General features: G+C 41.5%; 1 protein-coding gene across 4 annotated transcripts in view; it reads right to left on the bottom strand.

Annotated features, from left to right (window-relative positions):
• fam13b (family with sequence similarity 13 member B) overlaps positions 1-25,984 on the bottom strand; it is a 126,512-nt gene that overhangs the window by 54,571 nt on the left and 45,957 nt on the right. For all 4 annotated transcript variants that reach the window (XM_080745997.1, XM_080745996.1, XM_080745999.1 and 1 more), the window contains 3 exons: positions 21,133-21,345; positions 17,672-17,849; positions 14,985-15,132 (listed from right to left, as the gene is read on the bottom strand). In XM_080745997.1, coding sequence (XP_080602123.1) covers positions 14,985-15,132; positions 17,672-17,849; positions 21,133-21,345 — 539 coding nt within the window. The remainder of the gene's footprint in view (positions 1-14,984; positions 15,133-17,671; positions 17,850-21,132; positions 21,346-25,984) is intronic.

The raw sequence follows: 25,984 nt of genomic DNA, 5'->3' as shown, positions 1-25,984 counted from the left end.
TTGAGAGACTACTATGTCAGTGGTTCTTTTTCATGTGAAGGGACCCCCAAAATGATATGTATTTGGCCACGGACCCCCATCTCAAAATAGGGACCCCCCAGGCCCAGAAGCAGAACTTGAGTTACAAACGTTCGCTTTAAAAATGCATATTATTCAAAGATTTGCACATATTTTCACGATTTCTTTTCAAAAATAGCAGATCTACAAGATCTACTTGTATATCTGCTATTTATCAATAGTTAAAGCATTCAATAATCCCAGCCCTAAAGGGGTTAATAGTCTCTGGAGATGGTTTCGTTTTCCTGCTCGAGGGTACATTAGTTCCCTGCATTGGCAGCAAAATATCACAAGACGTCTGAAAACAAACTGGGCTCCATTGTTGTCTACCATGCCAAATGATCTGATACTAAGAGAGAGAAATGCACACATTCGTGATCATTTTGTATTCCCCCAAATCTCATGAACTATGAACAGTTTTTTTTTTTTTTTTTCCCGTTTTGTTTTCGCCCAACGCTCATGAAAAAAAAAACATCATCTTGGAGTTGAAGTTATTGCGCGGTACGGAGGTGATGGGAGAAGATACTGTTTCATGGTTTCATGAGTTCATGAGTTAAAGAAGGTGTTGACACACCCAAGAACACTGATAGCTGGTAGAAGCTGAGCGTGCGGTAAGTGTTTTTGCAGATGTGTTGTTGATCCAGGGATGTCTAAATATAGCAAGGCTAATGGCCAACACATTCACAACATAAGACAGATGGATAAAATAGACGTGAAATAAAATAGTTAAAGGTCTTATGACATCAAAAAAAGAAAGGGGAAAAAAAAACGTAGGCTTTTTCTCGCAATTACACCAAAAAAAACAACCTTTCAACATTCAGTGGTTTTTCTGTAATCTGTAGTTCTTTGAATAATTAGGCTCAGAAAGGTGAGTTAATTTGTCTCTGGACGTACGCATCATCATCCAGGGGAGGGTGTGGTTGTAGGGGAGGGTGTGGCTTTACATTGTGTTTGCATCGGTCCAATGCACCATTTAACATTCACCACCTCTGTTGGATGATGATGCGTACGTCCAGAGGCAAATTAACTCACTTTTCTGAGCATAGTAATTCAAAAAACTACAGATTACAAAAAAAAAAAAAAAACACTGAATGTTGAAAGTTATTATTATTTTTTTTGTAATTGAGGTCAGGAAACATGAAAAAAAAAAAACTCAACATAAAAAAAATATGAAATTTGATGTCATAAAACCTATAAGATAGATAAGACCAACAAGATACATAAGGGTAGACATACGAAAAAATAATATAAGATGGATAGCTAAGACTAGATAGTTAGATAAGACAGATAGACAGACAAAAAGAGGCAGACATTTAGACGGATAGATGACAGACTAGATAGATCAGGTAGAAATAAGACCGATAAGATAGACATACGATGGTCTATCTTAGGTCAGAGGGAACAGAGACAGAGGGGATGGTCAAGGATGAAAGTGACAAGAAAGAAGGACGAGACAGAAAGCAAAGGTGACAGACGGAGTGAGAGAGGAAAGGAGGCAAGAGGGAAAGAGGAGGAGGAGGGAGGACAGCAGGGTAAGCAGGGAGTGGCCGGGGTGGGATGGAGAAGGGAGGGAAAGAAAGGTGGGACACAGTGAGTGATAGTGTGGAAGGGAAGGAGGGGGATGGGAAAAGTGGTACATCCTTTTAATTTGTGTTAGCGTTGGTTCACAACAGAGCTCACTCACACACCCACAGTGAGCAGTACACATATCTTTTTGTATGGAAACCCTTTTACAGTCTGGGTGTGGGACAGGCCTTTGTCAGAGTGTGAACACCCACCCACCATGCTTTAAGTAGAGCTTGTAGATCTGCTATTGTTGATACTTTTGTGTGACGTTCTAGTACCAGTAAGACTCCCTAATCGGGAGATAAGCAACCGCCAGGTCGCATACACAAACTTTATAAGGCAATGGTAGCCAATCAGGAGGGAATATGGGAAATGGGACAGATCCATGTTGATGACATGATACTGTGTACCGCATTGCGTGATTTTAGGGCAAAATCTGTAGGATAGTATCGGCCTCATGGTGGCGCTAGAAGAGGGCCATGTGAGAAATGAGGGGTTTGGCAGCCAAGGAGTGTGTGCAAAGTTTGGCATGGATAGGGGCAACGGTGGTGGAGATTACGTTACGGACACACAGCTTTCTGCTGGACATCAGCTTTAGTTTAGTCAACATCAGAGAGATGATTAGGAAATAAATAAAAAGAGAGAAACAGACAGAGAGAGAGAGGCAGAGAGAACCAGCAACACTATAAATATCAGGGTCACCCCAACACATGTCTGTCTCTCTCTCTGACTCCTCTACTCTGGTCTAGTTCTGTCCTTCCTTCTCTCACCCCAACACATGTCTCTCTCTCTGACTCCTCTACTCTGGTCTAGTTCTGTCCTTCCTTCTCTCGACGCCAACCCCAGCTGCTGCCCGTCACTGCCCCCGTTGCTACGGCAACATCTCCTCTCCCATTGGCTGGTGGAGAATTCTTCTCACACCCCGTGGCGCATGCAGATCTGTGGATGACTCATACTGTGTGTGTGTGTGTGTGTGTGTGTGTGTGCGTGTGCGTGTGCGTGTGTGTGTGTATGTGTCTGTGTGTGTGTGTGTGTGTGTGTGTGTGTGTGTGTGTGTGTGTGCGCGCACGTGTGTATGTGTGTGTGTGTGTGTGTGTGTGTGTGTGTGTGTGTGTGTGTGCGCTAGGGATGGGACGATATGAAAATTTCATATCACGATTATTGCGACCAAAGAAATTGTGATTTACGATACGATTTACAATATTGTCGCGATAATCAAAATATCCCCAACATCTATTATCCTGGTGCGAACATTTGTCAAAAAAGATATCTACAATGCGTTGCGACACGTTGTGAGCTTGTAGATTGGCTCTTTTTTGGCAAAGAGGTTTGGTAGAGAGTGAAAAAAAAAGACTGTATAAAGTACGTATATTAGTATGTTTTACCAACAGATAGTTTAAATGGTACCGGATATGGAGCTCGGCAAATAAAAGGTGAATTGATCCCAGTGCATGACGGAGGACGATTTCACGATAAATGTAATCTCCACGATACGATTATCGCAAGTGTTTTTTTTATCACGATAAACGATAATATCGCTTTATCGTCCCATCCCTAGTGTGTGTGTGTGTGTGTGTGTGTGTGTGTGTGTGAGTGCAAAGAGAGGGCAAATGAACAAGCAGAATGTCGAGCATTTATGTGTTTATGAAATACAACTAAAATGACCCTTTTAATGGTTTCCAAAAACTTCAAGAGCCCACAAAGCAGGCAAATACTGTATCTATCCCTGTACTGCAATCACACAGATATACTAGCTTACTTGATGCCAACTATTCAACAACATCAATACGACCTTAAATTATTCAATGACCGCCTCGTTGTTACCAAAACATAATAGGCCCCTAGAGTGTATTTATTCTATTTTTTATGATTAGTGATTCATATTGACACAGTGAATATCACCTTGAGTAAATAAACATCTGCTGGACCAGAGTGTGCAAATTGAGTGCCAGTCACATGGAGTGAATAGATAATGTCCATCACCTTCACAATGCCTTTCAGATGATGTTAAAGATAGGAGATCTTATGACCAGGAGAATGATTGTAAATCCCTATTTAGAATATTATATATTAATTCCTCATGATAGGACATGAGGAATGCCTGATGACATTGATTGATTGATTGAATATTTTATTAGACAATAATTAAGAACTACGAATTACTGAAAGAATAAGAATTACTGAAAAAAAGAAAAAAATTAATTCAGCACAATGCCTCATGCCATCACTCAGATTGAAGGGGGGGGGGGGGGGCAATCTTCTGCTCCCTAACTGACAGTGTGTGTGTGTGTGTGTGTGTGTGTGTGTGTGTGTGTGTGTGTGTGTGTGTGTGTGTGTGTGTGTGTGTGTGTGTGTGTGTGTATGACCTACATAATGCAATATGCACCTGACTGCATACACATCAACTCCTATGTTTTGGCAATGATTTAACTAAATTATCAAACATTAACATAATAAGTTAAAGTAGCAGGAGAAAAAAAGACAGATGATGAGAGGGAGAGAAGTTCTTGACAACCAGACATGAAAAAGGTTAAAAACCACTGGCAAAACAGATTGAAGTGTGACCGCAGCCCATGACCTATAGTTCATTACCGTCCTTTACCCTCCCTGGATCCAGTCCAACTAGGCCGCCACGCAGCCTTCAGCAAATGATTTGCACATTCTCAATTGATATACAATGCTGCTGCATAGTTTACACTGCGTTCCAGCGGTATGTAGTTCACTACGTTTCAGCCTATGATATATAGGACAGGGTTGGGCAACTTTGATGACAGAGGGGGCCACTGTATTTCCACACTCACTCCAGGGGGCCACGTTGCATACTGTTGCTGTCGACAGAAACCTCTTATCTCCATATTTGGACGTAACTTATTTCGTAAATTGATGTCTCACTCCATCATCGTTATACTGTCATGAATAAGTGGCTAAAAATAGCCAGTCAACAAGCGCTAAACGTGTCGCAATGTGGTGTGTTTATTTACCAGTAGTTATACTTACAATATGTAAACTTTATGAACTTTATTACAAATAAGTTGGACAATTGTAATACTATCCATCAAAAACTACTAATATGGACGGAAGTCATTAAAGGAGGTACTGTTTTGCATGTTCGGAATTATTATAATATATCAGTATTCCGATATTAACCTGTGGGCCGCATTAAGTGAAGGTGGGGGCCGCATGTGGCCCCCGGGCCGCCAGTTGCCCATGAATGATATACAGGACATTAACCCCTTTGCTTTACAACAGTGGTTGTCAAGATAATATAAAATTAATTTTTAAAATAAAATATTTAAATAAAACTAAAAGTGTGCTTTCATTGTGATACAGATAAATAATAACTTAAATAGATTGATTGATTATATCAAAATAAACAATCTCTGAAAAGGCATGTGGCTCAGATGGATCGGCCACCAACGCTTTTGAGATTTTCAAGTGGGCCGCAGTTTGGGCCCGGAGAAAACATCCATTTTGGGTCTAGGCAAGTCACTTGTGTAATTTGGTTCAATATTTCCATTGCAAACATTTGCTTTGCATGACAAACATTCCTTGGGCTAAAAACGGCCCGACAAAACTATGGTTTAGTGATCATCACTTTTTAGAGTTTCGTGGGAACTGTTTTTGGATTGCTTACATTGGATTCAGAATCATTAAAACCCCCTAGTTTAACCCCTCACATGCTACTTAAAGCAGGTTTTTTGGGGGTATTTTTTTCCTTTATAGTATAGTGTATAGTAAGTGAATGAGACAAACTTTCAGCTGCTGCCAAAAATTCCCCTACGGATTTTGCAAATGGAATCATGGATTTTCTGATTTGTAATACTCTGAAGGTTCCAAAAATATATAGTTTTCAAAATCCCCCGAAAATTTTAACGAACCTTTCATGTTTGGACATATTAAACTGGACTAGTCTTCGGCTAAAAGGTTTGGGAACTGCATAACTGCTGTGGTTAAGTAGCAGACGACCAGCAGTTTCATAATTCAAAGCTGTTGTTTTTTTGTGAGAACTAATGCACCAACTGAGTGTAATTATAATCCAATAACTCCAGCCAACACATGATCTTGGCCAGTGCAGTCCAACTCCAGCTGGAGCCAAATAGCCAAACCAAGATTAGCAGTCACCCTGGATACAGAGAGGCAGGGTATTATTTCAATGGCACAGACACAGCAAGCTTTCCACATTGGTTGCCATACCAGTGGTGGCACACTGCCAAGAGGCGTGGTCCCTGAGCCCACTTAGACGTGAGACCAATTCTAAAAACAGTGGTCGTAATGGGGCCGACTCACAGGTTTGAATGTGGTTCAGAGTGGGAAAAACAATGCATTTCCTGCCAACTTTACCTGATTAAACACAGGGTTCCCACACATTTTTACTAATGAATTTCCAGAATATTTAACTCAATTTCCAGGACTATATAACAATCATTCAGCGCAATACCGAGTCTCTTACTCCTTAGGGGTGGGCGATATGGAAAAAATACAATGTCACAATATTTTCCCAAGCTGTATCACGATACACGATTTTATCACGATTCTTTTTTCATGTTGGTTTTTATGGTTATTTTTCAAGTTACTTGACAAAAACTAGACTCTGGGTTCCTTTTGGGAGGTCTAAATTGAACTTTACAAGTATGTAACTCTGACAGAATACAAATGAAACAAAATGGACCCATAAGGGTCCATTTGGTTTCATTTGTATACTGTCAGAGTTAAGTGGAGACCTTGACATTTTAAAGTTTGAGAACTACTGATTTAGACCAAAATGCAGGTTTAAATAGAATTCTGCAATGAATCTCTGTATTAATGATTAAACAGGATTTTTACAAGGCTCCCTCAATTGTATCACGATATATACGATACCTCTGAAAAGGCATATCGTGGAGACATTGTATCGTCTCAACGATATTTATCACCATATCGCCCACCCCTATTACTCTTACAGTATGTGCAAAGCCCAAAGACAGGCAGTGTAGCAAAAATAAAGCATGCACGCCACGAACATACCATGCGCGTTGTGCACGATAGACACGCACGAGCCCACGTCAAAAGGTACGAAAATCTTAGCAGGGAATTCTCAAAGTCCATTTATGGTGGCAGTAAACGAGTTAACAAAATCAATAACTTAAAACAATGCATAGCCATTTTTCCAGGACCTTCCAGGACCCTTGATCAATTCCAAAACTTTTCCAGTACTGGAAAAATATCTTTCTAATTTCAAAATATTTCCAGGAATTTCATTACCGTGGGAACGCTGTAAACATGTATTTTGGTGCATCCGCAAAGAAAAGTAAAGAAAAGAACATACTGAGGCATCAATCAAAACAAATCCACTGATGTCTAACAACAAGAGCAGCCTCAACCCCACACACCAACCCTGGCAGCAATACAGCCAACCCATTTTGTCAAACATAAGCAAAACAAAAGCTCACTTCCTCTCCCAATTCAGTTAACACCAAAGCCCTTTGGAGTTTATAAAGCTTTCTTAACCATTCAAACCATACATACTTCATTGACCGAAGTCCCCCCAAAAAGGTCTATAATAGGCCCGTTTTCCTTTCACGCCAAATCTCTTGGCTGACATTACATCACAACGTGATGTGTTGTAGGAGCTTGTAGATTCATTATAAATGGTGCATTTATATAGCGCCTTTATCCAAGGCGCTTTACAGAGATTGTGCATTACATTCACCCATTCCAGGGTTCCCACACATCTTTACCAATTCATTTCCAAAACGTTTCCAAAACTTTTCCTGAATATTTAACACGATATCCAGGACTATATAACAATAATTCAGCTCAATAACAAGTCGCTTACTCCTATGCACAATGCCCAAAGACAGGTAGTGTATGGCAGTGGTTCTCAACCTTTTCAGGCCGTGACCCCCGAAATAATCATAGCCGTAGTCTATTTGAACTGGGGACCCCGGCACCCTGAGGAGCACTAAGAGTTGAGGAATTTTGTATAACATGGGTTTATTGTGAATTGCGAGGCATTGTGAACATGTAGATCGGCTATTTTCACAATTTCTGCCTCTAATATTTGACAATCTTTTCCAGGACCCTTGATCAATTCCAAAACTGTTCCAGTACTGGAAAAGTATTTTTCTCATTTCAAAATATTTCCAGGAATTTCATGACCCTGGGAACCCTGCCATACACACACACATATTCATACACCGATGGCAGAGGAAACCATGCAAGGCACAATACCTGCTCATCGCCAACTAGGGGTTCAGCGTCTTGCTCAAGGACACTTCAACACTAACTCTGGGGGAGCCCGGGATCGAACTGGAAACCTTCTGGTTTGCCAAGTCCCAGAATAGGAACAAATAGGATTCATCCGGTTATATATCGACCATGTAGCATGGGAATGGACTGTCGGGATCACAGTTATGCAACAATGAACTATCTTTCTCCCCTTTCCAAGCAGTTTGTGGGTCTTTTTTCTTTATGCTCCGCAGCTTATTTACAGAATGCCTCATGCGTGTTTAATCTCCTTCTCAAGGGTCTGTTCTGACAGGGAGCTGGGCTGATCCCAGTGGAAAAAGCTGGAGGTGTCAGTTCCATGGTTACGTCATCCTCACCTCAAAGACCCCCCCTCTCTTTCTCCTTCTTGCAGTCTGGCAAAAAACCTCGTATATTTATATTTCAACTTGCCCGTGTGTTTTTTTTCCCGTTAATTAATGCCTCCCTTCGTCATACTACGGCGTCACACAATAGTAGCAAAAATAGCCGTTCTGCAAGCCGATCCACAACACGTTGCATCGCTTGCAGATCTGATGTGTTTTTGATCATTTGTTTTTGGTTAAGTGAAAATGAAAGCACCAAGTGTGTCTGCTGGTCACATACACAAACTTTAGAAGGCAATGGTAGCCAATGAGGAGGGAAATGGGACAGATCCATGTTGATGACATGATTTTAGCGCAAAATCTTTTGGAGCAGTGTCCAAAAAAGTGTTTGAAAAAATCGGCCTGATGGTGGCGCTAAATGAGACAGATCCATGTTGATGACATGAGGGTAGACATACTGTGTACCGCTTTGCATGATTTTAGGACAAAAATGTGTTTTGCAAGAATCTGCCTCATGGAGGCGCTAAAAGAGGGCACCACATTGGATGCATTGGAACACAGATTACTTTTACTATTTCCTGAAAAGTAACAGATTTCTTTTGGACATGCAGTGCGAGGCTTCCACCCGACAGCGACAACATCCTTCTCCCTCTCCCTCCCTCCCTCTTCCTGGTTTCTCTGCCCCCACCCACCCTCTCTCCTTCCCCGCCATTACTCTCTCTGCCTCTCTCTTATGTAACACACATGGAGGCTTTTTCTTTGCCAAGGACTGCTCTCATTCACATTGTCTGCTTTCTCCTACAACTCTCTGCCTCTCCCTCTCTCTGTTAACATTAAGAGAAGACAGTAGGGCATTCACCAATAGTGATTTTTAGGATTCGAATTATTCGACCTCAAGGTATTCGAATAGTCGAATATTCGACAGGACAGGCCAAACTGGTAAATATTAAGTAAGCAAGAGGCGGACATTGTGAAAATAGCCGATCTACATGCTCACAACGCCTCGCGTTGCGAGGTGTTGTGAGCATGTCGATTTTTTTTAATAATAATAAGCGAATATTCGACTTTGGTGAACAACGTCGAATAGTGACTTTGATATTCGAATATTCGAATATTTGGTGAATGCCCTAGAAGACAGAAAAGGAGTCTCATGGATAGACTACTACTATATTACACCGAGCTCAAATGACCTTTCCACCCCTGAAATAGCGAGAGAGAGAGAGAGAGAAGAGAGAGATGAATGCAATTAAGGGTAGCGAGTGTAACTAATGAGAAACCACCAAAATGAGCCAGAGCCCATGGGCTTGTATTCCGCTACATTCCATCAATATTAAGCCCATATCTGCGAATGCAATTACGCACTGTAGGTGTATGTCACATAATAGTGTACATACATACACCATATTGTTAACATTATCTTTTTTTTTCCTCTTATATTTTTATCCCACGGTTGTTGCAACCCATTTTCCTCACCCAGTGCCAACTACCTACCTAAGCTCTCCCCCTGCCGCGCCAGGGGAATTGGGGAGCACCTGGCTGGCTAGGGGGAGGTAGTATAGAAACCAGGACTACAGCATGTTTTTGTGAGGGCATCTACCCTAGGAGACACGGGGAGAACATGCAAACTCCACACAGAAAGTCCCTATCGCCAACCCTAATGTTAACATTATCATTATATTATTGCTTTATTATTTGTGCATTAAGTAAAAAAAGGTGAATGCATGAATTAATTGACAGTTGGACATCTTGTACTACTATTATATTTTCAGGGGAACAGTCACTTAATGTGTCTTTATATTACGTTTAAGTAGATAATATTGCGTGAACAGAAACATGGCCAGGGTAGCAATGTCGATGTGCGTCCCTGAGCAAGACTCTTAACCCCTGATTGCTCACGCGCTCCTTGTGGGCAGCGAATCAGCTGGGTTGGGCTGAAAATACTGAATTTCCCTCGCGGAAGGAAATAGGTATTTATTATTATTAGTGTACAATAGAATTACTTGCACACAAATCGTCAGGGGGATTTCCATTAGATAATCCCATAGTATTACTGTGTACTTACCATAAGTGCCCCAAAGGTTAATACGCAGATTAATACACAGGGATAATAATGTATTTTATTTTATGAGTAGCCCGCTGTATGGATTTCAAAGCCTATGGCAGACATGGCTTTTGTGTGATGCCAACAAAAATATCAACTAATGGTTTTCTAATGGAGTGTCCCACCATCTCTATATCAGTGTTTCCCAAACTCTTTTGTCTCAGGGCACCCCTATAAATATATTTTTTAATCTGAGGCATCCCTACATTATAATTTTCACTCCCAGCACCTTATATTTATAGCATATCGTCGTCGGGTGGAAACCTTGTATATCCAAAACCGTTCATTTTGTATTTCTCATCTATAAAATGTACTAAACTATTGAAAACAGCAGATCGTCTGTTTTCACTAGTTTTGTGCGACAGAGGTTTCTGTCTGACAGTGACGATATTTTAGTGATTTTGTTTGCGAGGAAAACGTTGAGATAACAGCCATTTTGGTTAGAACTGACTGAAAATAACTTTGTACTTCAAGTTTAAAATGATACTAAATATATTTTTAAATGTCCAAATACATTTAAAATATTATCAAATGATCTCGCGGCACCCCAGGGTGCCCCGTCACCCACTTTGAAAACCCCTGCTCTATATCAATGGTTTTCAAAAGCCACTGTAGCTGCTCTTTACGGTATGAGGAGAAACCAGTCATTAGACTGTAGAGACACAACACTGGGTGGGGGAATCACATCACTCAGCACTGAGTGAACGCCTTGTTATTTGTTTAGTCTGGCGTTTACATTCCTCAGATACAATGTGGGTTTTAGAACAATGTACGGACCTACATGCATATGGAAACAACCGCAACCAGTAACGAAAGATGTGCGTCAGCAAAGGTTTGGGGGAAAATAATGATTTTACCCGGCAACGCATTAGGCTGGCTATATCTTCATCTAAATCAGTTTTTCTCAACTTTTCCTGGATCGGGGCCTACTTGAACGTCTCGAAAGCTACTATAGTATCACTTAGCTAAGTGGTACGGCGGTGTGGAGTGGTGTGGTGTTGGGCCATGTCAGTGGAAAAGGGGCTTAATAAGTGGGGAACTGCATGTGTTTACTTAGTTGAGCCACCACATTCCACACATAGCGCGTGCGTACGTGCCACACACCGGAGAACAATGCAAGGATCATGCATGATGATTGTGCACATACTGGACACACTGAACTAACGTGTCAGAGGCACGGTTACATAATTTCAGGTTATTTCAGGATCTCTGGGTTTTTTTTACGGTGGGAAGGCCATAACTTCAGAGAAATGGGGCAGGCGTAGCAAAAGTTACAGTTACCCCGCAAATGTCACGCTACGCATTGCATGATTATATAAGGCAGCACAGGAAATCCCAATGACCTGCTGGCCAAGTAACATGAAAAGTTAACCCTTGATAGGAAGTTTTCTGAAAACGAACGGTAACCACTTAAACCTTGGCATTGCGAGCTTGTACTGTAGATCAGGGGTCTTCAACAGGGGGTTCTCAGAGTTACTACAGGGGGTCCTCCAAATCTTCCGATCCTTTTTATATTAACAACTTGAACCGTTGTGTCCATATTCTGAGAACTGTAGCCAAAACAGATCTACAAAACAGATCTACAATCTCACAACGCCTCGCAGTTGTGAGCTTGTAGATCGGCTATTTTCGGCAAAGAGGTTCGGTGTAGAGGGGGAAAAAGAGCAGACTAAGTACAGAGTGAAAGGTCAAATGTATTAAGTATTGACGGTTCAAGTGGTTAAATATCTGAACACGCAAATTGACGTGAATCCAAAATACACTGATGATCGTGCTGTCAAACGATAAAACTACGAATCTATGAAAAGGTTGTGGGGGTCCCTGCTTCATCTCTCTCTCAACTAAGGGGTCCTTGCCTGAAAACATTGAAGACCCCTGCTGTAGATATTCTATTTTTGCTGAATGATCGTCTCCAAACTGGGGACAATGTACAGTATATTTAACTCATTGACTGCCAAGGCCCGAGTTTCCCGAGTTATTACAGTAGTCCCAGGCTGCCACAGCCCGAGTTTCCCGAGTTGGAAGCCATTTTGAAAAAAAAAAAAAAAAAAAACATTTTTTTTTTTTTTTTTCAAATTTTTTTTTTATAAAAAAATTTCTAAAAATGCCTCAAATGTATTAGGCATGATCGCAATTGTGAAATTGCATGTTTAGCCCCATAACAAACACATCTTTCAAAATGTCAAAAATGGCTGTTTTGTCTGACTTTGAAGGCTTGTAACTCATGAAGGCCTGAACGGATTTCCAAGCGGATTTTTTTGTTTGAAAGCTGTTAAAAAGTACTACACATATGATGCATATATGGTGCATGGGCGTGCACGATCCGTGCACAAAAGATTGATCTGTGCACTCGAAATTTAGGAAGGTGGCAGTGTTTGTTTTGTCTGACTTTGAAGGCTTGTAACTCATGAAGGCCTGAACGGATTTCCAAGCGGATTTTTTTGTTTGAAAGCTGTTAAAAAGTACTACACATATGATGCATATATGGTGCATGGGCGTGCACGATCCGTGCACTAAAAATTGATCCGTGCACTAGAAATCTAGGATAGTGGCAGTCTGGTACTTGGGGGCCATCTTGAAATGGCATTCAATGAGTTAAAAATTATGAAAATATATAAAAATTGACATACGTTTTCTTTTCTTTGCTACACAAGCGACGATTGAGCTCACTCTATTAGCATCTCATCACTGTTGAGTAGGGCATTCACGAATAGTGATTTTTAGTATTCGAATTATTCGACCTCAAAGTATTCGAATAGTCGAATATTCGACAGGACTGGCCAAACTGTCAAATATTAAGTAAGCAAGAGGCAAACATTGTGAAAATAGCCGATCTACATGCTCACAACGCTATTTTCACAATATTTATCTGCGGAACCGAGTCACATTAAATGTAATACCTACAATTCCAAGTGCTTGTCAGGGTGGGGGTCCCCAGTTCAAATATGTTTATTTTGGTGGTCACGGCCTAAAAAGGTTTGAGAACCCCTGGTATAGAGCATTAACAAATCCATCCACCAGGCCCAGGGGCATTGACAACTTATTCTTATGACTTACTATCTCGCCAAGCTTTATAAACTATATATTTTTAAATAAAGAGAAAACAATACAAAATTTAAATAAGCGAATATTCGACTTTGGTGAACAACGTCGAATAATGACTTTGATATTCTAATATTCGAATATTTGGTGAATGCCCTACTGTTGAGTAACACAGAGTATAGTCTAGCGTGGCCAGACTGTTGCCTCCGCGATTTGGTCAAATGCTCCCAGCATACAGTCTGGTAAAGGGAAATAGAAACGATGAGTGCGAGATGAAGCGGAAGTGAAGCCCCCTCGTCACTTCCGTTTCAGTCTCACATCGCAGACATTTATCATTATATAAATAAAAATCATATAAGCATGTTTAGCTTGCTGCTTAGCAGAAATGACATTTTAAAATATATTCTCTTGAACGGTAATGGCCGTTTCCATTACTCGCCGTTAGGGAGCTGCTGTTCCAGACTCTATATAGCATTCAGAGATTGTGGAATAGTTGTCTGGCTACGCGAGACTACACAGAGTACAACTAGACAAGGTCACATCCTCCAACCAGTACACAGGAAGTGATGCAACATCCAATGTCCTTGTACTATCAAAGCCTCTCATGTCCCCCGCTTGAAAGCTGGACTAATGGTGTGTGTGTGTGTGTGTGTGTGTGTGTGTGTGTGTGTGTGTGTGTGTGTGTGTGTGTGTGTGTGTGTGTGTGTGTGTGTGGCTGAAATACTGGAAGGAAGGACAAAAAGGAAGGATGAACGGAGGAGAAAAATATGGTTTATTCAACGAACGAACGGCTTTTGCAGTTTTTTTTTTCGTGACGCCGTTGTACAAAAGTATACAATTGGGCATAAGCGGTTAATCAATTGATTTAGTAGATTATGAAGAAAGAAAGATTTTGTCACTGTCTGGCCAAAACCTCTTAACTCCATTTTTGAGATTTTTTTTTATTTGGCATAAATCAGGGCTATTGAACACCCTTTACATCTGAGTGTTGGTTAAAATAATATTGAACCAATGAAAAGTAGTAAAAAGCCCTTCGGTCAAAACCTCCTAACTCCACTTGAGATCATTTTCCCGAAAATCAACATTTTGGAGTTAGGAGGTTTCGGCCCGACAGCAGAGATAATGTGAAAACCTTGTATGTCCAAAACCGTTCGTTTTGTATTCATCATTTTTAAAAATGATTTAAACTAGTGAAAACAGCCGATCTACAAGCACCACAACGCCTCGTACCGCGAGGCGTTGTAGATCTGCTGTTTTCACTACCTTTGTGCGACGGCCTTGTACGATGAAGCGGGGCTTTGCTTTGTGAAAAAAACATACACATTTGAAACTTGGAGATACGAGGTTTCTGCCCGACAGTGACGATATACTTGCGTCAACTGTTGATGTTTGAAGCTCAAATGAATCAAAAAAGAGGTGAAAACAATGTATGGTTGCAGCCCCAGTGTGGCGGAGGTGCTGTGCGGGGCGGTGCGGTGCGGTGCGGCTGTACCAGGGGCATAGTTCCGCCGGCAGCCAATAGCCTCCTCTGATCACATTTCAATCTACGATGGCTACACCCATGCCAAGGACCCAAAATACTTCAGTTGCGCTGCATAGAAACCAATGGCTTGGCACTGTCCATATGTTTTACGGTCTATGGGCGGTACCTGCTCGTTGATGGAGCTGTAGTCGTTGGTGGTGGACACCTCCTCGTCGTCCTCCTCCGAGTCGAACAGCTCCTCCTGGTTGTCCAGCAGCTCCGCCAGCACCCTGCTCACCGCCTCCTCCCGCAGGTTCTCGCCTTCCAGCGACAGACTGGTGGACACACACACACACACACACACACACACACACACACACATGAACCCTCAAATACCTGGAACGTGCCCGAGTCGCGCTTAACCATTATTTAATGCTTTAACCAGTGAAAAATAGCAGATATACAAGCTCACAGCGCGGCACCGAGTGCCGCGCTGCGAGCTTGTAGATCTGCTGTTTTTGAAGAAAAAAAAAACGTGAAAATGTGTGCAAGTTGGGTCAATATCTTTGACCCGACTTCTAAATCCTTCCTCTAAATCAGCTGTTCTCAAACTTTTTCATGTCAAGGACCCCCAAAATTACATTTATTTGGCCGCAGACCCCCCATCTCAAAATATGTTGTTCCAGGGACCCCCCCCAGAAGCAGAGATTTGAGTTACAAAAGTTTGCTTTGAAAAATATAGATTGGAAAATTTGCACACATTTTCACCATTTTTCAAAAATAGCAGATCTACAAGCTCGCAGCGCGGCACTCGGTGCCGCGCTGTGAGCTTGTATATCTGCTATTTTTCAATAGTTAAAGCAGTCAATAATTCTAGACCTAAATGGGTTAAATACACATATTTTTTTAAGTTTAGTTTTTTGGGGGCTTTTATGCCTTTATTGATAGGAGAGTAGACTGACAGGAAATGGGGGTAGAGATGGGGAGTGACGCGCGGGAAAGGTCGTCCAGATCGGGAATCGAACCGACCAAATGCATTCGGGTCCCCATCTGGAATCAATGGAGGTAGATTTACTATAATCAAATGTTTTGTCTTAGGAATGCGACAAATACAAATACATATTATTGAACTCAAATCTCCATAGCGTGAGTAATCAATATAAAAAATGACATTTTGGGGGTGAACTACTCCTTTAAGAGTACACTATGCAAGTTCATTAAAACATACTGTACATGCTCTGAAATTGCACGTCAACCACCCATCTGACCGTGCGAACACTTTCCAGATTTTCACGTGGGCCCCGGTCCAGAAAAGGGTAGAGCAGGGCTTCTCAAAGTGGGCGCCCTGGCACCTTAGGGTGCCTTGACCCAAGTCCAGGGGTGCCTCAGAATACTTAGATAATATTTGGAATGTATCAATGTCATTTCAGGTTAACCTCTTACAGGCATTGACACTAAGGCTTGCCCACCTGCCCCCAGCAGGTAAATAAAACTTTGGGGCAGGTGAAGTTTGCTTTCAGGTTGCCCGACCGGGCAAGTGCTCATTTGAGAGGGGACACAACCGTCTATAAACACAACAAGAGATATCTGTCTAAACACCTGAACGTGGCCATAAAAGAATATATAAAATGACGAAGTGTGAAACCATAGCAATCATAACTACCTAGGTATTTGGATTTGGTGGTATTGAGGTATGATTTAAAATCTTTATTTAGTTAAATTGAGTGGTAATTAAAATCTTTCCTATCATTTTATAATGGACGATTTACTTTTTGGGCAAGTGTACATGACCTTTGGGCAAGTAAAACATGACCTGTACTTGCCCGACAGGCAAGTGCCTCTTAGACCTTAGTGTCAACCCCTGCTCTTAGACCCTCTACACTTAGTAAAACGGATCTGAGTTAAACTGTACCGGTACTTACTGCGTTCTTTTTCAGCCTGCAGTACACCAAAGTGTCTTCACCAAAAATAGTAGATCTGCTAGCTCACAACGTGTCACAACGTGTCACAACGTGTCGCGTTGTGAGCTTGTAGGTCTGCTATTTTTTGTGTGTTCCCCACGAATAGAAATACTGGGGTTTAAGTGGTTGAATGTATAAAAAAATATAAAAATGAATTTTCAGTCTGGCCTATTGGACACAAATATTCTCTCCCGTTTTCCTTGGGCCATATTCATATTGTATCTTTGGGGTTAATATGACAAAAGGTGCTATTGTAACTCAGGGGGTGCCGTGGAAGTAAAAGTTATTTACAGGGGTGACCCCGAGCCAAGAAATGTGAGAACCACCGGGGGTAGAGCAGTGGGGTTCCCAAACGTTTCAGGTCGGCCAGTGTTGTTTTTGACAGCAAATTTTGATTTAGTTTTAGTCATAGTATTTTGAATAAAATGCCATTTAGTTTTTGTCATAATTTGGTCACCTGAGAAGTATTAGTTTTAGTCTACTTTTAGTCGAAAAAGGCGACTAAATCTACAGTTGATTTAGTCGACTAAAGTGTATCTTGGCAGGCCCTGATGGCATCGTAATGACTGATTTTACACTTGGTTTTGTGCTGAAAATATTTTCAGCACGCAACACCTGAGAGCAACCAAACATAAAATGACTCTTCTCCACTAGTCCCTCCCTAACGTTTTAGTATAGTTTTTTTTATTTTGTTGATGAAATTGTCAATATATTTAGTCTTGGTTTTAGTCACCACAGCTTAGTTTTCGTTTAGTTTTTATTTAGTTTTCGTCAGTGAAAAAAACACAGTCGACAAACATTTTTTCGTCATAGTTTTAGTCGACGAAATCAACACTGGTTGCGGCTTAGCAGTTTGGTATTTAAAAAGGGAGGACGTGTGCCATGTGTGTGCGCGCCTGTGCGGTCAACTCACTGGAATATGTCGGGTCCGAAGACGGCGGCCAGCGCCCCGACGGTCCAGCTGTCAGGCTGCAGCGACGCCACGCTGGCCAGGAAGCGGCAGAGGAAGCGCAGCAGAGCGTAGTTCTGCTGGGGCAGCTGCTGCAGCGCGTAGCGCAGGCTCCTACGAACCTCCTCCTCACCACCGTCCTCTGCAACGGACAAGCATCGTCGTCATAAACATGTTGTGTTGTACAGTTCCAATGCTTTTTCCAATACTATATCCAACTGTTTCCGCGAGAATTTACTGTAGCATTATCTGTGGGACACTTCCGGGGAACAGCAGACATACAAGCTCACCTCCCGTCGCAGATGCAACCGTTGTGAGCTTGTAGATCACACTAGGCTGCGGCGCCGGAAGCTGGACGACTGAGATACAGAACTTTGAAATGGGGAAAACCGTTGATTTGGTAGGCATTTTGACCACTCAGAAACATTTCACTGCTTGTATGTGAATGATTGGTGTAGGGCATTCACGAATAGTGATTTTTAGTATTCGAATTATTCGACCACAAAGTATTGACTGGACTGGCCAAACTGTCAAATATCAAGTAAGCAAGAGGCGAACATTGTGAAAATAGCAGATCTACATGCTCACAACGCCTCGCAAAGCGAGGCGTTGCGAGCTATTTTCACAATATTTATCTGCAGAACCGAGTCACATTAAATGTAATACCTACAATTCCAAGTACTTGTCAGGGTGGGGGTCCCCAGTTCAAATATGTTTATTTTGGGGGTCACGGCCTAAAAAGGTTTGAGAACCCCTGGTATAGAGCATTTACAAATTCATCCACCAGGGGCATTGACAACTCATTCTTATGACTTCCTATTTAGCCACGCTTTATAAACTATATATATTTTTTAAAGAAGAAATCAAAAAAATAAAAATAAGCCAATATTCGACTTCAGTGAACAATGTTGAATAGTGACTTTGATATTCGAATATTCTGTGAATGCCCTTTGAGTGGTGACAAATAAACCTTCTTGATTATTTTCCAATACTGGGAAAACCTTGCCATATAAACAGAGCAGCACAATTATCAACTGTGCACTTTTTGGCTCCCACACAGCAGCAGCTTCTTGTTATGTAGATATACACACATAAGATTATCCATGAGACTATGACGTGGTGTGAATTAGGGAACGGAGGCGGAGTTAACCCATTTAGACCTGAGGCTGAGTCTAAAAAAGCCTTCTAAAACCCAACCAACGGCTTCTGAAAACCTTCAAATTCTTATTCAAAAAAAGCTAAATTAACCCATTCAGAACGGGTACACATTATTGCGTATCATTATTTTATGCTTTAGCTATTGAAAAATAGCAGATATACAAGCTCACAGCGCGGCACCGAGTGCCGCGCTGCGAGCTTGTAGATCTGCTATTTTTGAAAAATCTTGAAAATTAGAATTTTGACCCGATTCTATAAGTGTCTTTTGAATCCTTCTAAGATTTTTTGAAAAACCTATGTTTCTATGTCAGCAATCTGGCCAGCCATCGTCAAAGAAAAGGTCCTTTCACTTAACTGGAGCTCAGTTAGTCTGTTCTACTATGAGAGATATACAATGAGATCTACTATGAGAGATCTACAAGCTCGCAGCGCGGCACCGCGCTGTGAGCTTGTATATCTGCTATTTTTCACTGGTTAAAGCATTCAATAATTCTATGATTACATTTAATGATGTTGCTATATGTATAGCAAATACTAATGAGACACAGCGGTGGCGTCGGGTTTCAAAGGTAAAACAACAAGCAGCAGGTCTAAGAGAGACAACGCGTCAGGTGACAGATTACCAGGTGGTTTAGAGACTGAGCTGTTCACCAAGACACAAACAAACAGTCCAATCCCCCGTCGCTCTTAATTAAGGTGTCAGACAACATGGAAAAACCGGACAGGAGATTATAAGGGATGATCAACAATAGATGAGTGTGCGCAGGGATGTCGCACCAAATTCTGGGCCCTGGGCACAAGGATTCATTGACTGGGAGCGCATTATTACGCATTATTGTGTGCTTTAACGATTGAGAAATAGCAGATATAAAAGCTCACAGCGCGGCACTCGGTGCTTATAGATCTGCTATTTTTGAAAAATCGTGAAATTTGTGTCGGATCCTTTTAAGGTTTTTTGAAAAACCTTATGTTTCCCATCTCAATATATTTAGTTCCAGGGACCCCCCAGAAGCAAAATTTGAGTTACAAATGTTCGCTTTGAAAATACATACGGTATATTCAAAGATTTGCACATATTTTCACGACTTTTCAAAAATAGCAGATCTACAAACTCGCAGCGGTGCCGCGCTGTGAGCTTGTAGATCTGCTATTTTTCAATAGCTAAAGTATAAAATAATGAAGGCCCCCTCCACCTTGGGCCCTAGTAACTCAGTCCCATCCCCCCCCCCCTTGTGACAACCCTGAGTGTGAGGGAGAATTGGAGGAGTTATCTACACTTTTCACATGCAGTAAATTAATACATTATTATACATACAATACTATCATAGTATTTTAAACCATCACAAAATAATTGTTATTGGAAGTCTTTTCCCAAAAGGAGTAAGTGTAAGTGTATGGCACCACAACACTATAAATGTCCATTAAAAAGGAGGCAGTGGGAAAACCAGGGAGAGACAACGCAAGGACCAGGTAAAAACATGGTTTTAGTGGTATCTCTTTATGCCAGTGTGAATTGCAAAGATCAGCCTTTTTTGTTTTGATTTGTTTGACAACATGGAGTAGGGTTGGAATCCTTTAGAGCAGGGTTGGGCAACTTTGATGATAGAGGGGCCCCACTGTATTTCCACACTCACTCCAGGGGGCCACATTGCATACTGTTGCTGTCGACAGAAACCTCTTATCTCCATATTTGAACGTAACTTATTTAGTAAATTGATGTCTCACTCCATCATTCAACTGTCACAAATAAGTAGCTAAAAATAGCCAGTCTACAAGCGCTAAACGTGTCGCAATGCAAGGTGATCTTTATTTAGTTATTGGCCACTTACAATATGTAAACTTTATGAACTTTATTACAAATAAGTTGGACATAAAAAGAGTACAATTTTAATACTAGCCAACAAAAACTACTAATATGGAAGTAATTAACCCATTCAGGCCGGGTACACATTTTAGTGTATGGGAGGGGCTTACAGTATGTAGCAACATATTGTTTTTGTAGGCTAATTTCTGATTTTCCTAAATGGGTTAAAGGAGGGCCTGTTTTGCATGTTTGGAATTAATATAATATATCAGTATTCCGATATTAACCTGTGGGCCCCATTAAGTGACTGTTCTCCATTCCGACATGCTGCCATTTCCAACATTGACTTCTTATTGTCGGAGTGGCAGCACTTCCATAGAGGTTAGGGTTAGGTATAAGGTTAGGGTTAGGTATAGGGTTAGTGTCGGAATGGAGACATGTAACCAGGAGAGAGGACACCCACCTTGGAGAAGCTGGAGGATGTGTCCCTGGATGGCCGTGGGGACCACCGGTTCGGGGAGCTCCTGCAGGAAGAGGCGGAGCAAGCTGACGGCGGACGCCAGGTCCGCCTCCTTCTGTAGCTCCACCTCCTCGCCGCTGTCATAGCGCTGCCGCAGCCAATCAACGCGCTCCGCGTTGCCGTTGACGAGGAAGAGGCCCTCCAGGTCCAGGCCGCCTGTCAGGACACACACACACACACACACAATCAATTAAACCAGGGGTCTTCAACAGGGGGTCCGGGACCCCTAGGGGGTCCTCAGAGTTACTACAGGGGGTCCAATCCTTTTTATATTAACAACTTGAACCCTAGTGTTCATATTCTGAGAACTGTAGCCAAAATAGCAGATCTACAAGCTCACAACGCCTCGCGCTGCGAGGCGTTGTGAGCTTGTAGATCGGCTATTTTCGGCAAAGAGGTTTGGTGTAGAAGGGGGAAAAGAGCAGACTAAGTACAGAGTGAAAGGTCAAGTTTATTAAGTGTTGACGGTTCAAGTGCTTAAATATCTGAAAACACAAATTGACATGAATCCAAAATGCACTGATGATTGTGCTGTCAAACAATGAAACTATATGGAATCTATGAAAAGGTTGTGGGGGATCTCTGCTTCATCTCTCTCTCAACTGGCCTGAAAACGTTGAAGACCCCTGAATTAAACTACTGATCAGTAACATTTGGGCTAGCTTTTAAAGTTCACCAAGTTCAGACATGGGTTAGGGTTAATAATAAGCAAACGTCCTCTGTTTACTCAACCCACCGCCCTCCTGTCCTCCAGTGCAAAGTGTTCTTTGCAGCTCAGCATCCAATTCCAAACATAAATTAGTTAAAGACCGACTTTGAATGTTTTTGAATAACTCTTCAGTAATGGCTTGGTATTAAAATGACAATGCCAGTTATCTCTCTATAGAGATGCTGTGCCAGCTATTGTACTGTGCTTGTTGGTGGCCTACAAATCCATGAATTAACGTCCACTTATTTTTTACAGAGCACACTCAAAAAGAGCAGCATCTCAAAGAATGGCCAAACCTTGCACCACCGTCAGCAAGGCATCCATGTTGTGGCACTTATTGTAGCCGTGAGGTATTAAAACCCCAGGGGGGGTCCAGGGGAAAAATCCGCTTAAAATGCATGCCCAAATTGGAACAATTGTGGACACAAAACTACAATGATTGTTGTGGCTACTCTTAACCCACCAAATGTAAGCTAGCCCCTGACAATTCACAAATGCAGTGTAAAACATCACATTTCTCTTACCAAATTGTAATGCTGTGATCACTTACTAGGGAAAAGAGGATTGAAAAAGACCTCCCCCTATGGAAAATTTGCATTCTGAATAGTGAAAAAGACTCAAGACCTCATTGGAGACATATATAGTGAATAGAGAAATTGTCCATCAAGGTGTCATCAATTGATAGGCAAAATCTTATGAATATATTTCAAACTATGTAAACTCTACAGATGTTTTAGTGAGAGTAGTGCTGTAATATTAGTAATGTAAAAGTATAGGGTGAAAAATGATAAAATTGAGTAAAAATAATGTGTAATAATAATGTAATGTGAGTAATGCATGGATGAAAAATACAATGATAGCTGATTATAAGTGCTGTAGGGCCCCTGTAGCAGAATCAAGATTGAAATTGTAATTTGATTTAGTCTCTATTGATTTATTGACCTCTGAACAGTTTGGTGACGGGTTATAGGAAGCCGGCTTTCCATATGGGGCTTAAGTGGGTATTTATTAACCCATTTAGAACGGGTACACATATTGAGTATCATTATTTTATGCTTTAACTATTGAAAAATCGTGAAAATTAGAATTTTGACCCGATTCTATAAGTGTCTTTTGAATCCCTCTAAGATTTTTGGAAAAAAACTATGTTTCTATGTCAGCAATCTGGCCAGCCATCGTCAAAGAAAAGGTCCTTTTCACTTAACTGGAGCTCAGTTAGTCTGTTCTTGAGAGACTACTATGTCAGTGGTGCTCAAAACTTTTCATGTGAAGGACCCCCAAAATGATATTTATTTGGCCACGGACCCCCATTTCAAAATATCTAGTTCCAGGGACCACCCAGAAGCAAAATCTGAGTTACAAACGTTCGCTTTGAAAATACATATATTCAAAGATTTGCACACATTTTCACGACTTTTTCAAAAATAGCAGATCTACAAGCTCGCAGCGCGGCACTCGGTGCCGCGCTGTGAGCTTGTATATCTGCTATTTTTCACTGGTAAAGCATTCAATAATTCTAGGCCTAAATGGGTTAAGGAACAACTAAAAACAACATGTAGAGTGTCCGCCCTGAGACGGGGAGGTCGGGGTTTGATTCCTGGCCGGGTCACACCAAAGACTTTGAAAAATGGCATCCTGTGCCTCCCTGCTTGGCACTCAGCACCAAGGATTGGATTGCAACATACTAGTGTCATATCCAAGGGGTGTACTTGTACATCAAGCTGCCTCACGCTACAGAAACAGGAGATGGGCTCCTGTCCTGAGGGGCTCATGGTTCGGCAAGGCTTACTTACTTAAAAACAACATGGTCACAACAGCAGTGCCTGACGGCGTAGTGATTAAGACTCTCATTTACAAAATGGTAAATGGTAAATGGTGCATTTATATAGCGCTTTTTATCCAAAGCGCTTTACAAAAGGCTGTCTCCCTACTGGCTTGGGATGGAATTCTACCAAGAGTCTTCCCTTACATGGTCTCCTTCTCTCCTCTTAATAAGGAATAAATCACTGTCCACTGTCTGCTTTTAAGGAGGAAGTAACGTGTCAGTGTTGACGTGTTCTGCAGTTCAAGCTAACTTACCCACACGGTACGCCCCGGAACCAACATCAACCAAACACTGGCAAACCTTGGCTGTCTGGCTGTTAAGTATGCCAATTCTTCGTTAAGAGTGGCACGTTCCCAAACCGAGCATAATCAAGCCTTATTTGTTTAAAGCCGACTTTAGCTACAAAATAAATAAATAAATCTTAACTGGCACAAAAATATCGAGACTTCAAAAGGCAATCCAGGCAGCTCAGCCAGTAAGTATGCATGGCACAGGGCGAATCACGACGGTGTGGATTCAAATCCGGCTCGTGACTTGCGCAGGAAGTCATCTCTTTGTTCTACCATGACTTTGTTATGTGGCGGCCACCTAATATACTGTATTATATACTATTTATGTCTGTGTGTACAGTATGTGTGTATTGCCATGGATGTTTTGTACAGCAGCCTAATTCGTGGGAAGGTTTGCAAACCAAGCATGCCTCTATTGATAACCATCATCATTCCTGACTCCACTTACATCACTCGCACCATGTGATGATAAGATACATGGATAACATACCGATTGAATCAGCCAACTAGTAGGGGTTCGACAACAACAAGCCTTCATGTAACGTAACGTGACATAACAATGTGATGGAGGAGGGTCTTTTTTGCCACTGTACTCATTGTCAGTTGCTCAGGAAAAGGGTGTTGTTGTATAGAAGGTCATGCTTGTGCTATGTGTGTTGTATTGTGATGTGTGTCCATATACTACAAAACAACCTTTCCCACATTGTATGTATGTATGTATGTGCTAACCTTAACTTAAAGGACAAAAGGGTTCATGTTTTAGATCATAATATGTATGGGCAACTGGCAGCCAGGGGGCCACATGCGGCCCCCACCTTCACTTGATGCGGCCCACAGGTTGATATCAGAATACTGATATATTATTAATTTCAGCCGTTATAATTCCAAACGTGCAAACATGACCCACTTCAATTACGTCAGTCGACTGTATATTAATATCTTCTTGATGACTAGTAGCCTACAACTAGTCTTTTTTTATGTCCAATGCATTCGTGATTGAGTTCATAAAGTAAGAAGTAACATAAGTAACATAAGAACCTGTACATGCATTTGAAATGAAATAAAACAATTACGAATTTGACAAATTGCAAAAATAGCAGATCTACAAGCTCAGATGTGTTTTGAACTTGTAGATCTGCGATTTTTGACTGTATATTCATTGTGTCCCTCTGGAGTTTGTGTGAAAATATAGCGGCCCTTTTCAGCATCAAAGTTGCCCACCCCTGTTTTAGATTGTAATGGTAGAAAAGAAAAGATGAGTGTTAAAATGTTTTAATTTACTGCTTCCTATCGTTTTAGCCATTTTAGCTATTTAGATTTTAGTTGGTGGGGGCATGCGGGCAATTGGCTAAATATGCCTTTTTAGACACAATAAGCCGGCGATTTCTTTATTACTATTTACAGTAAGACTACTGGCCCCCTTAAGTCACAGCATGAACCCTCCAGACTAGCCATTTATTACGTTAATCTGATGTTATCATATCCCAGAACAGAGTCTCCACAGAGTTTTGTCAATAGTGGGCTGCCTTAAAAAGCCAAACGGCCGCTAGATTCCACCCCCCTGGTCAGAGCTACCAATGCTACTGTTGGACAGCAATGCTCACAGCTGAGCATATAAAAGATGCCTGAATTATACACAGAGGCAGAGCACTCCCCAAGTGCCTTCAGTACCAGGGTGTGGGTGAGCGGGCACTAGAATATTTCCTATTGATCCTGGAATGTGATAAACATCTAGAATCTCAACAGTGGGAGAGCAATTACATAACACTCTACAGTAGACCCACCCTCTTCCCTCAGAAGAGACAACAATTCACCCTTTGTCAGCCTTCTGGTTGGTCCCTGGCTGACCAACCAGCAGGCTCTATCTGCCTTGTCCCGCCCTGGTTCCACCTTTTTGATGTTGAATTTGCAAAAACATAATCTTTGGAGAAATAAAAAACATTTAAAAACATGCTGAGTCACTATATTGCC

This window comes from Nannobrachium achirus (genome assembly GCF_963921795.1).
Source record: "Nannobrachium achirus genome assembly, chromosome: 17".
NCBI lineage: Eukaryota > Metazoa > Chordata > Actinopteri > Myctophiformes > Myctophidae > Nannobrachium > Nannobrachium achirus.
Note: the sequence above shows the minus strand (reverse complement) of the source record. Positions and strands in the feature narration are given on the sequence as shown.